The 15,776-nt window shown below is 37.1% G+C and overlaps 1 protein-coding gene across 5 annotated transcripts in view; it reads right to left on the reverse strand.

Moving 5' to 3' along the window:
* Positions 1-15,776, reverse strand: part of CDKAL1 (CDK5 regulatory subunit associated protein 1 like 1) — a 396,424-nt gene that overhangs the window by 100,168 nt on the left and 280,480 nt on the right. For all 5 annotated transcript variants that reach the window (XM_032114324.1, XM_032114315.1, XM_032114332.1 and 2 more), the window contains one exon: positions 1,590-1,652. In XM_032114324.1, the coding sequence (XP_031970215.1) occupies positions 1,590-1,652 (63 nt within the window). The remainder of the gene's footprint in view (positions 1-1,589; positions 1,653-15,776) is intronic.

The following is a 15,776-nucleotide window of genomic DNA, read 5'->3' on the forward strand; positions in this document are numbered from 1 at the left end:
TTCATACAGGAGAATTAAGATACGGAGAGGAATATCAAAGTTTCTAGTTCATCGGTTGCATCTCCTTATTAGATCTTAATCGACTTACTATTACATTTCCCTTAAAATGCTTCGATTCAAAAAAGCAACAATCCCATTCAAAATCTTATCACACTAGTTTTCTTTATTCTTCATGTTTCTCCATTAAGGCCATTTTCACAGGCCATTAATATCAACTTTACCAATCCTTGTAAATAATGTGAGGTTATTTATAAAAAAAGTACAAAGAGATGAATTTAACTTGAAATTAGGTATAATTATTAAAGTTCTACACTATAACTGCTGTTTTACAATGTTTTTTTTAAACTAAATTTTCAAGTGGCTGGTAACTGAACTCTCACAGCAACAACCTGCCTGATAAATTTAATCCATTCATTTACACACTATTTCCTATAGACATATGTGTAGTCACACATATATTGCATGTATATGCATATGTTCATATAAAAAGGTAGATGCACATACATATTTCTGCTACCTTCTTCCCCCAAATATAAAATCTAGCTGTGTTTTCCAATGCTCTTGGTACATGGCCAGGAAAAGAAGAGACAGAGTTCAAGACTTTCCTTTGAAATGTCTAAACAACAACAACAATAAAGATGTTTCAAATCTTTCTTTGTTTTAATGGACACTTGCAAAATCCCTCACACTTCTCAAAACAGAAGCAGCAAAGACAGACATCTCATACTGCTGACAAATTTTTAAAGGGGTTTGTGCATTTGTTAAAAGAATATCCCACAGAGGCATCAAAGACAGGAGGAACTCCAGGAAAATATTAGAAAACCTACTTAACTCTCCCTCAATTTGCTGCTTAATGCTGTCTTTTGCATAACGTCTAAAAGAACCCCATGACATAGTTTTACCATAGAAATACTGTGAACTCTGTCTCTTGGTTCTCCAAAATCATCTTGTAAAAACTTTATTTTTTTAATTTCACATTGCAATATCCTTAGAGAAAGGACCTTCTTTTTTATTCCCTACAGGATGAAATATAATAAACAAGTTGGGCTGTCTTTTTTTTTTTTTAAACCAGGGTTCCCAGATGTTACAAATAAGGACCAAATTATAATAATGATGTGTGTTTCTACTTCTTCCCCCAGACAACCACCAGGCTGTTCACATGGCAGCCTCTTCGAACGATGCTTCCATGATCAATAGATAATTCATTAGTATCATGTATCTCAGGACCTAATTGACACAAGAGGCTAAGCAACATAGTCTAGAGTAACACAGTTCTTAAACAGAGAGTAAAAAAAGAGGGGAATCCAATACCACATATGGTCACTTTGAAGGATTTAGTGTCAGTCTATAAATTATACTTCTATGAGGTTAATTCGAGTCATTGGTTTCACAAAGCAGAAAATGCACCTTTTCAAGCATGGCTTAAAGAAACAAAGAAACATTTATGTGACAGCAGAATTTGAGTAACATGCTCAGCACTTTAAATTTTATCATTTCTTCTCAATTTTGCATTAAACAAGAAAGATAGTTACCACAAATATTTGGAATTTTTCGTAACAACAAACATAGATAGTATATTTTTTTCTTACCTTATGATCATATGGATTGTATGAGTGAAACAGCTGGGACAGATCCTTCGTTCTCTTTTTTTTCTGTAAAGGCATATTAATAAATAAGCCATATTAGAAAAGTTACAGGAGAAAGAAAGAGACTTCTGATTAAAAAAGCTGTATGCAGGTACAAACACATTCTCTCTCCACTTTGTTAATGAAACTGTAGGTATGAAGAGCAGTGTATGCAGATTAAGGATATTAAATATTACAGGAAATAATTAACATATATATTAACAATACTGAGGAAAATATCCTTAATAAATAATAAACACTAATCTGTGGAACATCAGTGGAATGTGTAAACAATTCAGATTAGGTTTAAGTTTTGCACAATATATCATAAATAATATTTTAGAATACAGAAATACCACAAAACTTAGAGATCAGGCTACAATCCTGCAAAGACTTGTCTACTATTCTAGCATGTACAGGTAGTCTTGCCTTTTAAGAGATTAGGTGTAAAGGAAATCTGTTTAAAGAAGAATAATCTATTATTTTTCGATTTCTTTTGATGCTAATACTCTCATTGCCTTGATTGTGGAAAGTTAATAGGTGATATGTCATTTAATGCCAAGGCAAAGGAAAAAAAAATTCTTCTGTTCAGAGCATAGTTCAAAGACAAAACCTGCCTAATCCAGCTCCTACTGAATTTAGTCAAAGAGCTTTCAGTGATTTCAGCTGATGTTAAATAGAATTTCTCAGCTGTGTCCTATGGAGGGTGGACAGGGAGAGGAGAAAAACACCCTTTGTCTTTAATGCAGGGATGAGTCACAAATCAGTTCAAAGTTTTATTATGTCAAAATTGATGTTTACTTATCTCATAGCTGGGCAAGGCAAAGCACTGAATGTTAGAAAATGTGTAAAGGGGAGACAACTGCAAGAACTTCTTGCTTGTAGTCTGTACCAGTGTTTTATTTAGCCCTCATTTCTGTGAAAGTTGGTTTGAAGCTAAACCGGAAAGATCTGTTTATGTTTCCAGCATGCTGGGAACTAAATAGACAGCTGCGTGACTGTAGCATTTATTTTAACTTCTGGAAACTATAGGACAATTTAGTAATTTTTGATCATGCAAAATGAAGTATGTATTTTCTTTCTTTACACAGTTTTTATTTTCACTGAAACGCTAAGCAACTTACAATAGCTTCTTTTCTGGTAGTACAGCTGTAGACAGTCAAAGTACTTAAAATACTATAAAAATTATTTGGAGAAATGTGATAATAAATTAAAAAGAGATACCAAAATGATTACTAAAAAGATTGCTTGAAAAAACCCAATTTAATGTAGCATCATGCAAGAAGAAGACAAAAATGCTTGAGTTTGGATTATGGAAACCCCACTCATTTTTCTAGGAAGAAAACCCTATAAAATCCAGAAAAAGTTCAACTCTTGCTTTTTGTTACTGAAGACTATTTTTCTTGTATTCATTTTGTCTGTAATTATTTTAATAACCACCCATCTTTCCTCCTCAGACTCTTGCCAAAATACTGGTTACACACTCAGCTAGACTAGATGAAGACTGAAGATGGCTTCCCTTACACAACACACTGACAGAGTCTTACACCTTTTTTTATTATTATAAAAACATTACGGTTTCTTTCTTACCTTTCAACAAAAGTTTTATTTTTTTGTACAAAACCAAAACTCTCCTGACTGGGGAAATGCTGGAAATTCCTAACCTAGAAAAACATGAACTAAAACTTCTCAAGATGCACATGAAGAAATGCTCCAAAATTCCCAGGATGCCTCATATGCTTAGCTGAGCTAACTCTAAACAGCATTTGACTGTTTTGTATGGAATCTGAATATACAGAGATAAAAATGTCATAAGCACAGAGTTAAGGTTGCTTGGTGATAATTTCTGTCTTTCTAGAACAAGTGCAGTTTAACTCAGATCTCTGAAAACTAGAAAGATGTAGTATGTCAAAACACAGACACAGGACAAGGAATTAATGCTGCTCCAGCGGCAATCCCTTCAACTTCTACAGCTGGCATGGGTCACGGGGTGTGAATAATAAGTTTTTGAAATAAAGAAGCAGCATGGTTTGCCGTTCACCTCTATGCTGTATAGTTTGCAGCTCACCTCTATATAGGGCATAAGGGTAAAGCAGGCCTCTCCATGTCATGTGATGTGACAGTGGAAATTAAGGACTCCATAAGCTTGCTCTCCTTTAGCGCCTCCAGTGGACTCTTTCAGTCCCTAAACTGTCTATTTACATGCATGTCCCCAGAATTTCTTCCCTTGACATAGCCTCATACCTGTATTTATGTTCCCTTAGCTTAGGCCAGCGTCCCTTTCAAGTACCCTCTGACCAATATAAAACCTTCTCTTCCCCTGCTCTTTCTCTTCAGTGTTCTGATTCCCCAGTCCTTGGTTCTACTGTACCAACAATGCTGCCAAAATCACATCATAAAAAGCCACTCAAAAACGCTCTCTAAAAGCAAATGCACTATCTTATCATACTGTTTCAGGTGCAGCAGCACTATTGCTTTCAAACATCCTCCCAGATCTACAGAGGATATATTCTAATTCTTTCTGAAAAAAAATTGTATTTTCTTTCCAAATTAGCATGGAAAGGCCTTCCAGGAGTCTGATAGCAACATCAGACCCATAGCTTATTCCTGAACTTCTCTCAGGCTTGCCATACAGTGATAGACAGTCCTTAGTTTGCAGCACTTAAAGAAAAAAATTTAGGGAGATGAGATAGATAAAGAGAGAAATTCAGATCCTATGCTAATATGGGCCACTAAAAATATAAGCATATGACTGTAAAAAAGAATTTTCAGTTTTCTGTCTCAAAAAATTGTAGAAATACCACATTATATGGGAGATAAAAAGGAGACATTTTATATCTTTAGCAGGAAAAGTATGTGAACATCTGCTGATGAACAAATTAAAATGCTGCTGCAGGACTGAGTTAAATACTGTCAAACCATATATGCTCATATCCGTAAGTATGCCAGGATGGAAGGGTTTCCTTAAATAAAGCCATACTTTTTCTAAGTGAGTTATTTCAAGCTTGTTACTAAACTGTGCATAAGTAATTAATTGCTTCTCAAAAGACAGGTAGTGTCCAAGATATTTATAAAAATAAGAACGAGAAACTGACATCAACTACTGACATTTCTTAGGACAGCACACACAGACAATGCTAGTAGAGAGGAAACAACACATTACCACAATTTCATTATTTCCACTCCCCACAAGCAGATATTCAAGTAATACACACTTTATTTATTTCCTTTCTCCCTCTCATTTTGCTGGGCCTCAGATTTTTGATTACTGAGATTTATTAAAGGGATACTGGTCATCCAAGATGCATATTATATGTTTAAGGTACAGTAATAATAAAGGTTCCTTTCACAACAGTCTGGAACTATACTCCAATAAAGCTGAGTTAGTGACCTTGGTGTTTTTACTTTTTTTCTCATGCATTGATTTTTAGCAATGATGAAACTTTTTCTAATGCTGTAAGTGAACTATACTGTGGATTATTATTCTACTTTTAATCATGAAATATCACTTAAAGAACAACAGAATGTAAAAAATCAACCAACAAAAAAAACCCAACAAACCCTGTAGTACAGAACGAATCTAAAACTATTTAAAATATTTTCTGCACAAGTAAACCAGCATAGAATTTTGTGCTGACTACCTTAGAAATTTTTTTTTTTTTGCAAATAATGGTGTGAAAATAGGGTAAAAGTAGGGGTATCCTAATAATAAATTTTTATAATCAGAATATACTTGAGAAAAATAATTTTATAAATGGAATAGTTATAACAAAAGCTAAACACTGTAGGCTCACACATGTATATTGCACTTAGCTCGTGATCCTCTTTTCATACTCGGGTGATATTTACCTGTCTTTCAGATGATTTTAATGTAGCCCAAAACTTGTTTGTTTTCTTTTCAAGCATGGTATCATAGGTCTACAATGTTTATTGTGAAGGAGAACTACAATATCGCTGAGGTATTTATATTACAGATTACTTAGAAGCTACTTAAATGGAATATTCTCAGATTTTCATCTAAGAATAAAAGGGACAAAATTACTCCCAATATGAAGGTATTACTGCTTTCCTTTAGACTTGACTTTCAATTTTATGAAGTCTATTTTCACCTTCAAAGTTCTTAATAATTCCAGCCTAATACTGTGACAGATCTGCAGATTCCAGCAGTTCCACTGAAGGTCTCAGCATCAATATATCGCCAGCAAAGTTCTCCTGCCTTTGTTTTCTTGCTCCCATGATGGCAAATCATTCTGATATACAGGGCAGCCTTCAGTAACAAGAACATGTATCTGTTTCTGTTCAAATACGCTTCTTTTCCTTCATGAGTACAGTGAATAACGTGTCAAGGCAATGTCTTTATTTCAGCTATCTTCCCTCACCTACCAATCATCTCCCCCATTTCTCTTTTACCTACTGCTGATCAGAATTAAAAAACAATTTTATTTTGCCACAGGAACCTTTTTAAATTTAGAGTTTATAAAGTATCCCACCCCCATCCCTGAGCATGCCAACAACCAACCAATAGCAATATTGTGTTTTTCTTTCAAACAAGTCTGGAAAACCACATTACCTCCTCCTGTAGTATCTAATGGATTACATAATTTAAAGTCACATTAAACTTAGTAAATCAAGGAAAAATTTAACTACAACTTTGATACACTTTGGGAGAAGAATGAAGCTGCTTTCAAGTATTTCCACAGTTCTTCTCCCCAGTATAAATGAAAGCACAGAGGCTCTAGAATAACAGACACTCACAAAACCATGAGATTGGAGCTTTCTTTTCTGAAACTGCACTTTCTAACATGTTTTGTGTTGTGACATTCTCTGACTTCAGTAGCATCCATTTTCTGAGCAGTAACAAAGCTGTGTCTTTCTTTTCCCCTATGTTACATCTGCGATCTCAAAACTACAGAGGCCTTGGGTAGTTCCAAACTCTGAACTCTTATAAATCAGAATGCAGCAGGTAGCACCCTACCCAAAGACACCAACTGGACTAACTTTAATCTCCACAGAATTGCTTGGCAAAACAACAGTGAGGGAGATAACAACTACTCCAACCAAGGTACATTTGAAAACCTTGCTTGGAGATTCAATCCATAAAGTCTCAAATCTATGTACCTATAACCACAAGAGAGAGATATGAGCCAAGCCACTGGAACCACCATGTTATCAAAGTTTGCAGATTGCTTTTTGGTCTGCAAAACAGCTTTTAAAAAAGTTATCAGAAACCAGTGAACCATTCTCTCTGACCTCAGTTATTCAATGCATCACCCTCTTAGAAAAGATCCTGAAGAAAAAACATTGTGTCCCAGCCAGATTTCTTGATAAAATCATACCTGGTGTTCATTCTGCACTTGCATCCATGCCCTGTAAAGTCTGAAAGAGCAGAAGTGACAATACGGACCTGACAAGTTCTCTGCTTCCTATCACTAACTCACCTCTACTGACATTATTCCTGTCTTTTTGATCACATCTCTAACGAAGCAGACAAACTAATTTGGGGATTAGCTAGTCTTTTTGACCTAACCTCCCTGGTTACTATGTTAAAATAGACTCACTGTTCTACTTAAACTACTGACTCAGACATATTCAGCTTGCTTTAAGAAATAAATTTCTAATAATTTTTGATTCATACATGGAAAATATCACTTAGTGTATAGTGTGTTATTCAGCAGTTCACCTCAATGTTCCAGGATAGTGGACTTTTTTTCCAGCTCCCATTAACAATAGAACTATACATTCATAACTCATATTTTGTATACTTTTATTTACACACGATGATTCTTTCAAAAAAATAGAGCATGGTTCTGTGACTCTGTGCAATGTGTCTTTTGTCTAAAAGAGCAAAATATATAAAACTTCACACAGCTTTACTGATCATTAATACTGGAAAATGATTGCAAACATTAAAGGAATACTATCTTCAGGATTATGGCAACACAAATGGTTATGTGGTTTAGTCTATTTCACATTTTATGTAGAGATTCTGATTTATGGAAAACTACAGACACTTTCAAAAAACAGCATAGGATCTTCATAAGAACATCTGTCAACCTATCTGAAAATAATTTGTTGAAGGATCCATTTTCAATTAAACCATGTGCATTGCAATTTCCTCCTTCTTACCTCCCATATATCAGCTATGTAATACAGAAATTTCAAACTCATATATTTTACAAATACTGCTGAATTTTATTCCTTCTGGTAAATTTGAAATATTTTAATTTATCTTACAATTAATGCTTGCTATTCCTGTCACTTTTTATTAGAGACAATCACCAACCATATGAAGTTTAACAAGGGCACGTGCTGGATTCTGCACCTGGGATGGGGCAACCCTGGATGTACAGGCAGACTGGGGAACAAGATGCTGGAGAGCAGCACCACAGACAGGGACCTGGGGGTCCTGGTTGATGGCAAGTTGAACATGAGTCAGTAGTGCCCTGGCAGCCAGGAGGGCCAATCCTGTCCTGGGGGGCATCAGGCACAGCATTAGAAACGGGCAAGGGAGGGGATTGTTCCGCTCTGCACTGGGGCGGCCTCACCATGAGTGCGATTTGTGGCTTTGGGTGCCACAATGTAAAAAAGACATGAAACTATTAGAGAGTTTATTAGAGAGTGTCCAGAGGAGGGCCATGAGGATGGTGAAGGGCCTTGAGGGGAAGCTGTGTGAGGAGCAGCTGAGGTCACTTGGTCTGTTCAGCCTGGAGGAGACTGAGGGGAGACCTCATTGCAGTTACAGCTTCCTCGTGAGGGGAAGAGCAGGGGCAGGGCCTGCCCTCTTCTCCGTGGTGACCGGTGACAGGACTTGAGGAAATGACACTGAGTCAGAGGAGGTTTAGGCTGGATATCAGGAAAAGGTTCTTCACCCAGAGGGTGGTTGGGCACTGGAAAGGGCTCCCCAGGGAAGTGGTCACAGCACCAAGCCTGACAGAGTTCAAGAAGTGTTTGGACAATGCTCTCAGGCACCAGGTGTGACTCTTGTGATGTCCTGCACAGTTGTAGTCAATAACCTTCCAGCTCAGGATATTCTACAATTCTCTGATTCTACAAATTACGCAAAATTTATTCTGAAGACTTTCACAAAGCAATTCTTAATTTCAGAAAAGGCCTTCAGCAGCTGTTCATTTTGAGGGTCCATAAATTTGGTATAGTTTGTAAAATGCTCTGTCTCACTTCTGATAGATTTTTATATCTGAAATTCCTGTAGAAATTTCACAGTCTGTATGAGGTGGGTATTTCCTAAGGATGCCACTATAACTGATTAGGAAGACTGCTTAGGTCAAAAACAATTTGTAGAACAAAATATCTAGCTGAATCTTGGCCTGAGGTATTAGCCATATTTCAAATTAGATTGACACTAAATCAGAAATGAAGTGATTGGTCACAAGGGACAGACTGTTTCTAAATATGCATAGTTATTGCAGCCAGTTACACAATAATATAAACCAGAATGAACTGCAAACTATATCTTAGTAATGAAATGCAATTTTAAAATATCTACATATCTATATCTATAGATATGTTAAGCCCAGAACATACGTAAGCCCAGGACAGACCTGTCTGCAGGGCACTATTTTCCTTTCTACAATCTGGTGAGGTATCTGTGTGCTGTACCACACATAAGCAGCCTTGAAAGCACTAGGTTTTCCAGCTTTCCAAGAAGAACAGAGAGAGAAGTGCTGGAGAGGGCACAGGGTGCTACCAACTGGGAGAAGCAGTGCTCAAGTGCTCACTTTGTGATAAGAGACCGCATGTGTACCCACAACACACGAATTCACTAGACATACAAAAACTGCTCTCACTGTTTTATCTTCATCTGTTATTCAGTCCTCCACTCTACTTCCAGGTTTTCAGGAATTCCAAGATTTTTAGCCCAATGACCAGAGGTGCAGGCACAGCAATGAAAACAGTGGAAGATACGAGTTCCAAAGCACTCACTGACCTGATCGACTGTGACGGCTTTGAGGGAGTGTACTTGGATTACCAAAGACAGATGAAGTTCAAGAAAGGGTCACCAAGAACTCACCTCAGGATATTTCCGTGTCCTTTCCTTCCAAAGCACTTTGTATGGGCCATCATAATGTTACATTATTTGCAAATGATGGACAAGCTTAGTAGGCTCTGTGATACAAATTAATTTGCTGTGTTAAGTCACAAACTCTTACACCTAAGCCACATTCTCATTTGAAGAAGTCCGGAATTTTGAAATTTTTCTGTTCTGATGCCTATATCCAGTTTTAGGGGATGAGTTATTATTAATTACTACAGCTGCTGGCACTGTTTTTAGCTCTGAGCCGTCCAGTTTATAAAGTGAGTTAAAATTTCAAATTAAAAAATGGAATTTTTTTTTTCAGTTTTACATAAGTTACCTAACAGTAATTCAACCAAAATTTACAAAAATTACAAAAAGGCACAGTTAAGACTTCTTCCATTGTTCTTCCACTTCATTATGAACCAATGAACAGGACAGAAGAATAAAGAGTAGATTGGAGATAAAATTGTTTTCTCCCTTAAAATCAAAGGCTATTCTGCCTTGTCTCTGAGAGTATCTTCCCTTCTTTCTATTCAGCACAGGAGTATGTGGTGTTTAAATTCCTGATGCTATTTCAGCTCTCTTGCAACTAAAAATCTCACAATTCCATCAGGATTTTCAGACACACTCACAGGGGAAGGAGGATGGGCAATGAGTGCTCATGACCACTACAAATCTTGGAGGACTACATTTTCCAAAATTACTTTTTTTTTATACAACATATGTTCTGCACATGGCTGCAAGCATCAGTCTATAAAGTTACATGATGTTAACAGCAGTTTCATGATCCTTGCAAATTCTGTAACTATTTCTGGCCTGACAATGAAGTTTAGAAAGAACTCTACCTCTTCCTCCATATGTATATTCTCCTTATTCTATTGTCCAATTCTCTTTCTTAACACGGCCTAGATTGAACCCATAGTTGTACTTTACTTTAAGATGCTCATATTTCCAACTTGGATTTGCACAAAGTTTACGAGGAACCTGCTGGTAGTTTTCATTCCAACCAGTTTCTGTTGTAAAAAAAAAAAAAATAACCAAAATCCAAAAAACTAGAACACCAACTAAGTTGGTTTCCTAAATGTATTTCCAATCTAGCTTTGAATTTTGACTTGTTTTCTCAAGCAACACAGTTGTGCTCCTTGAAAGCGCAAGACTTCTATTTTACACCTGTGTAAGATTTAAGAGCCACAGCTCCAGGCTAGAGTAAAAATACTTATGTCCTTTCTCAGGGATCTGACTCTGCACTGTCCAGCTGTTATGGTGCAATTTAACTCATTCCCCAGATTCAGCTATGAACTGAATTTTCAGCAGCTCCATAGGCAGATAATTTATGAATAGGTTCAACCTATTTTAAAACCTACCAGCTCAACTGTCTCCCACAACAAAAAAAACAGATCTTCATTTCAGCACCTAGTCAAATAACTTAAAGTGGTTTGAGCTTGAGCTGATTCTAGCTCTAAAATAAAATGGTCTTTAAACATTTGTAAAATTCTGTTTAGTAGTTTTGTCTTACCACAAAACCCCTATTCTCAGGTAATTACATTCCTTTGAATTCACTGCAAAACCCACAGCTCTGGCTACACACTGAATGGTGAGCACTGGGGCAGACTTAAAGATACAGCACAAAAGTAGTCAAATGTTTTGGCCATCTTTAAAACAGAGGAAAGGAGGGACCAAGCTTTCATAGGTCAACCAGTTTATATAGTTCGTGGAAAAAAAAACAGGGAGGAAAACATGCAAAACTAATTCTGAGCATCTAGAAGGTAACAGAAAGAACCAACATGGATATGGCACTAACCAACAGACAAGTAATCAAAACCCATCAAAAAATAACTGGGTTTGTAGATGAGAGAATTCATAGCTATCTTGATGGTTTGTAGGGCTTTCTGCAGTACCTCACATGTTGTTGTGAGGTACCTCACAACACACACTGGACCTCATAAAAATCATAAGGGAACATGATGTAAATAAAACTACTAGAAAGCAACTTGCTGGAAAATGTTAATTTGGAATTCTATGATAGTTCAGTGGAAAATTATATATTGGTGAGGAATTATATACTGGTTTTTTTCTTCATGGTCTACCTTCCCCTCCAGCCTTCACATGTTTAACTCTCTGGTCCCAAAGCTGTCATGAAAATCTTCACTCAGGTCTTTATCCTGGCAGAATAATAACAGCAAATAGAAGTGTACTGCTGAAAAACAAATAGTAGTACAGACATTCAGCAGTCAAACTCAGACATTAATCGGTCTTGGCTTCTCTTACACATGAAGAACATTCTGCATGTTATACCATGCGTTATTGCATGGGCTGGGGAGGGGAGATGTGGGTAAGGGGCCAAGAAGCAGTTATCACAGCTGCATCCAATTCCTGGGGCATGTAATGCCATTTAGTCACAGCACTTAACAGGGGAGCTCATAGGCAGTGATGGAAGACTGGAGTAACAGTACTGCTGAAAAAGTGGCATTGTTCCTTTTTCTATTTACTTTTCTTTCCTATTCTCCCACCTTATGATCTCCACAGCATCCTCTTTAATTTTAAAAGAATATCCCTACACAATCCCATTGCATGATCTTTGGATTGGTCACCATTAATCTGATGCAAGAAGTATTACTGATTCTGCTATGTCTGTGAGAATCAGAAATGAGATGGTACCTTCCTTTCTGGGCACTTAAATCACGTTAACTAATCAACTCCACCCGAAGCTGCTCTCCGTCAACCTTCAAGTGCTTAACAGTGCCATTGGTTCTGTCATGTATCACAGAGTACATGAAACCTTATCAAGCTATTTCTAAATCTGTATCAGACAGCAGATGAATTCTTTCCTTACTTCAGCTCTGACCCTGGCCTCCTCAGGCACATTGTGCCACATCACTACCCACTAAGGTCTGAAGCATACGCTCGAAGGCAAGATTGGTCCTCGATTGTCATCATTCCTCACTGTCTGCTCAACAGGGAAGCTTACCAGCCTTTTCTTTGATGGGACACCTACGAGGTCCCTCTGTGCTCCTTTCCTTTAGAGCTCTGAACACGGCACAAGTGTCCCCTGCACAAGCAATGCTATTCCATTTGCTGTCCAGCTGCCTGTAGTTAAAAATGCTGAAGCAGAGGACAGCTGATACTGCCTGATACAGGACTGGTTATTTTTCAGTCAGGCTGGGCAGCTTGGTGATATTTGGATAATTACATATTTTTAATGAGCTTCCACAGAAGATTCATCTGTTTGTGTGCAGAGATTCAGAACTACAAAACCTATATCCATCCATCAAAGGAGGAATTAAACATCACACTGTATCTATTGGCACTCAAGAATGCCTATTTCTAGTGCCTTGCAGAATTCTAATCAAAGAGAGAGATGGTGGATCTGCAGCCACTCAGTTATGAAAGGGTATCATGAAACTTCTTGGAGACCTCCTAGGGGGAAGCAAAAGTAAAGCAGTCTAAGAAAAATAAGTAGCCATTATAGACTAAAGGCCACAAAATTTCTGCTCCCACAGAGATGATCAAATACAACTTGTCTGGCAGACAACACTGATAATGCACAACACACATAATGCATATTGCATTATGCTGTCCTTACAGGAAAAAATCTCTTAGTGCATTATGTACTGCTCCTACAATTGGTAAATATGGGAACAGATCTAAATGATGGTTTGATTAAATGGAGGGGGATACAAGGTCTGATCACTGATATTTTTTTCTCCCAATAATGATGAGTGTACTAACAGTGTGTTAGTTTTCTAACTCTTCAGGGTGACCGAGCAGCCTCAGCAGCTGCTGCTGGCCAGTTCTGTATACTCAGCATGAAGCCACATGGTATGGAATATCCCTTTGGCCAGCTTGGGGCAACTGTCCCAGCTGTGCAGCCTCCCAGCTTCTTGTGCCCCTCCAGCCTTCTTGCTGGTAGGGCACGAGAAGCTGAGAAGTCCTTGACTTGATATAAACACTACTTAACAACAAGTAGAAATATCAAGTAGTGATATCAACATGATTCTCATATTAAATCCAAAACACAGCACCACACCAGCGACTAGGAGGAAAATTAACTCTATTCCAGCCCAAACTAGGACAGTTATGAAGTTTTTAAATTGGTTGTTCACCTCAGTATAGTAAGCATAGTGCTTAATACAACTAATACAGGGAGAAAAAATTAATGAGACACTTCAGAGGAATTAAAGGAAATGTTCAATAGTTGACTGACAAAATTTTCTAGCTCAGAGCAATGTAATTATCTGATGACATAAAGAAAGAGAGAAGAAAAGAGAAAGTGAATATATAGTCTTTCATCTAGATATCACTAAAAAATGCTTTTAAAAAAATATAATAATTACACCAGTAATTGAAACCAAATTTCTTACACTATTGAAAATATATACAGAAAGATTAGAATCCACACTGCAGTTGATGCAGTGTGATGCAGTAAACATGAAGTTGCAGTCACATTATTGCTCTCAAAACAGCTGCCATCTCCTATTCTCAGTTAGAGATGAACCTAATTGTCCCATGTTATGATCCTTATTTTCAAAATGGCTATTTCCTCATGTAATTTCCAAGTGACAGAAGTCAAGTTGATCCTGAGATGATAATCTCCCCTAATGTTTCAGAAATTGTTATGGACCAAATCACAAGGACAGAGAAAAAAATCTTGCAAGTCCCCACACGACTAATAGCTGCCTTGAAAAAACAAAGACCAGAGAAATTAAAATTATCAAAACCGTAAGGTTTTACACACTCTTAATTTTAGAGAAAAAGAGTAACTTTCACACTTAGAATTATTCTGATGCTTTGCAATGCAGCTAAATAGGAGTTCCCTACCAGACACGTCTAAATCATATTCTCTTACATTGCTTCTTGTTAGTTTAACTAGAATCTGTAATTTGAGTTATGCAATTACCAGCACTATCACTTTTACAAGTAAACACAGTAAGGAAATGGAGAAAATTGAGATACATAATACCAATAATAGCAGCAATAACAGTACACAAAGTAGCATTCATCATTAACACGCTTCAGAGTGAATAAGGAGCATCCAGACTCATCTCTGAAACAGTGCATTTAGCAGAAGGTGGGTAAACTGGGGGCAAATGTAAGAAAAAAGTATTTGGGCAGCATTTAAGTTCTGGCCAACATCTTGGCTCATTTTCCATGCACATGACTCAGCATTACTGTAATTGCTTATTAGAAAAAAGAAAAATCATGCGTAGGTTTGTTTTAACTTTTCTCTAAACTGGAGAGAGAATTTATGGTAAGCATAATCTAATTGATGGTCATGAAATGATGAGGCCATTTAGACAGATGTCTGATTCTCCATGGACATTTTTTCTCCAGGAGAAATAAGAAAGGCCTGCAGCCTTAGCTGTCTTTTCTGAATTTATGGTGGCAGAACTGTCCATCTGGATTAGTGTCATCTGCCCTTTTAGCAAAATATCGGTGCCTGTAAGGCTTTCAATGATAAATTATCTATGTGAAGGGATGATTCCATGTTGACCTACTGCTTGCTTTTTCTATTAAGATAAGCTCAAATGAGGATTTTCTCCAAAACAGCAATTATATTTAAGATCATGATCAAAATGATCCACTAAAAATATGGAAGTGCTAAATATTATTATGCTTCATACTCTACAGACTGTATCTAGAAGTGGTAAGGTCTTCCAAAAAAAGCTAATTTAAAAGGAACTGACATGGCAAGTATGTTATTATTGCAGCTGTGATACTTGGGCAGAATCACCAAAGCCATCTTGAGCCAGAGTTGGTAAAGTGGAACTCACTAAAGTGTAGCAGTTTGCAATCAGCAATGGATTTGTCCACTGCAGAAGTATTTAAAAACTGGAAGAACATGCAAATACATGCAGTCTTTAAAAAAAAAAAACCAAACAAGAATAACAGTTGTCAAATAACTTGCTCGCTGAGTCAGCACTGTTTTTAAGCAGTACTGACAAAATTCTTTTCCCATAAAGAGATGCTACCGAAAGATCCACTGCAGAGGATACTGTTATGAACGTCCTGTGGAAGCACCAAGCTCACAAGTTCAGACTGGCAAGCCAATGTGCCAGCTGTGCATGTGCTATTTCTTACCCAATGCAAATGCAATAAAATGAATTCATTAATGTGGA

Source organism: Corvus moneduloides, chromosome 1 (assembly GCF_009650955.1).
Source record: "Corvus moneduloides isolate bCorMon1 chromosome 1, bCorMon1.pri, whole genome shotgun sequence".
Taxonomy (NCBI): Eukaryota; Metazoa; Chordata; class Aves; order Passeriformes; family Corvidae; genus Corvus; species Corvus moneduloides.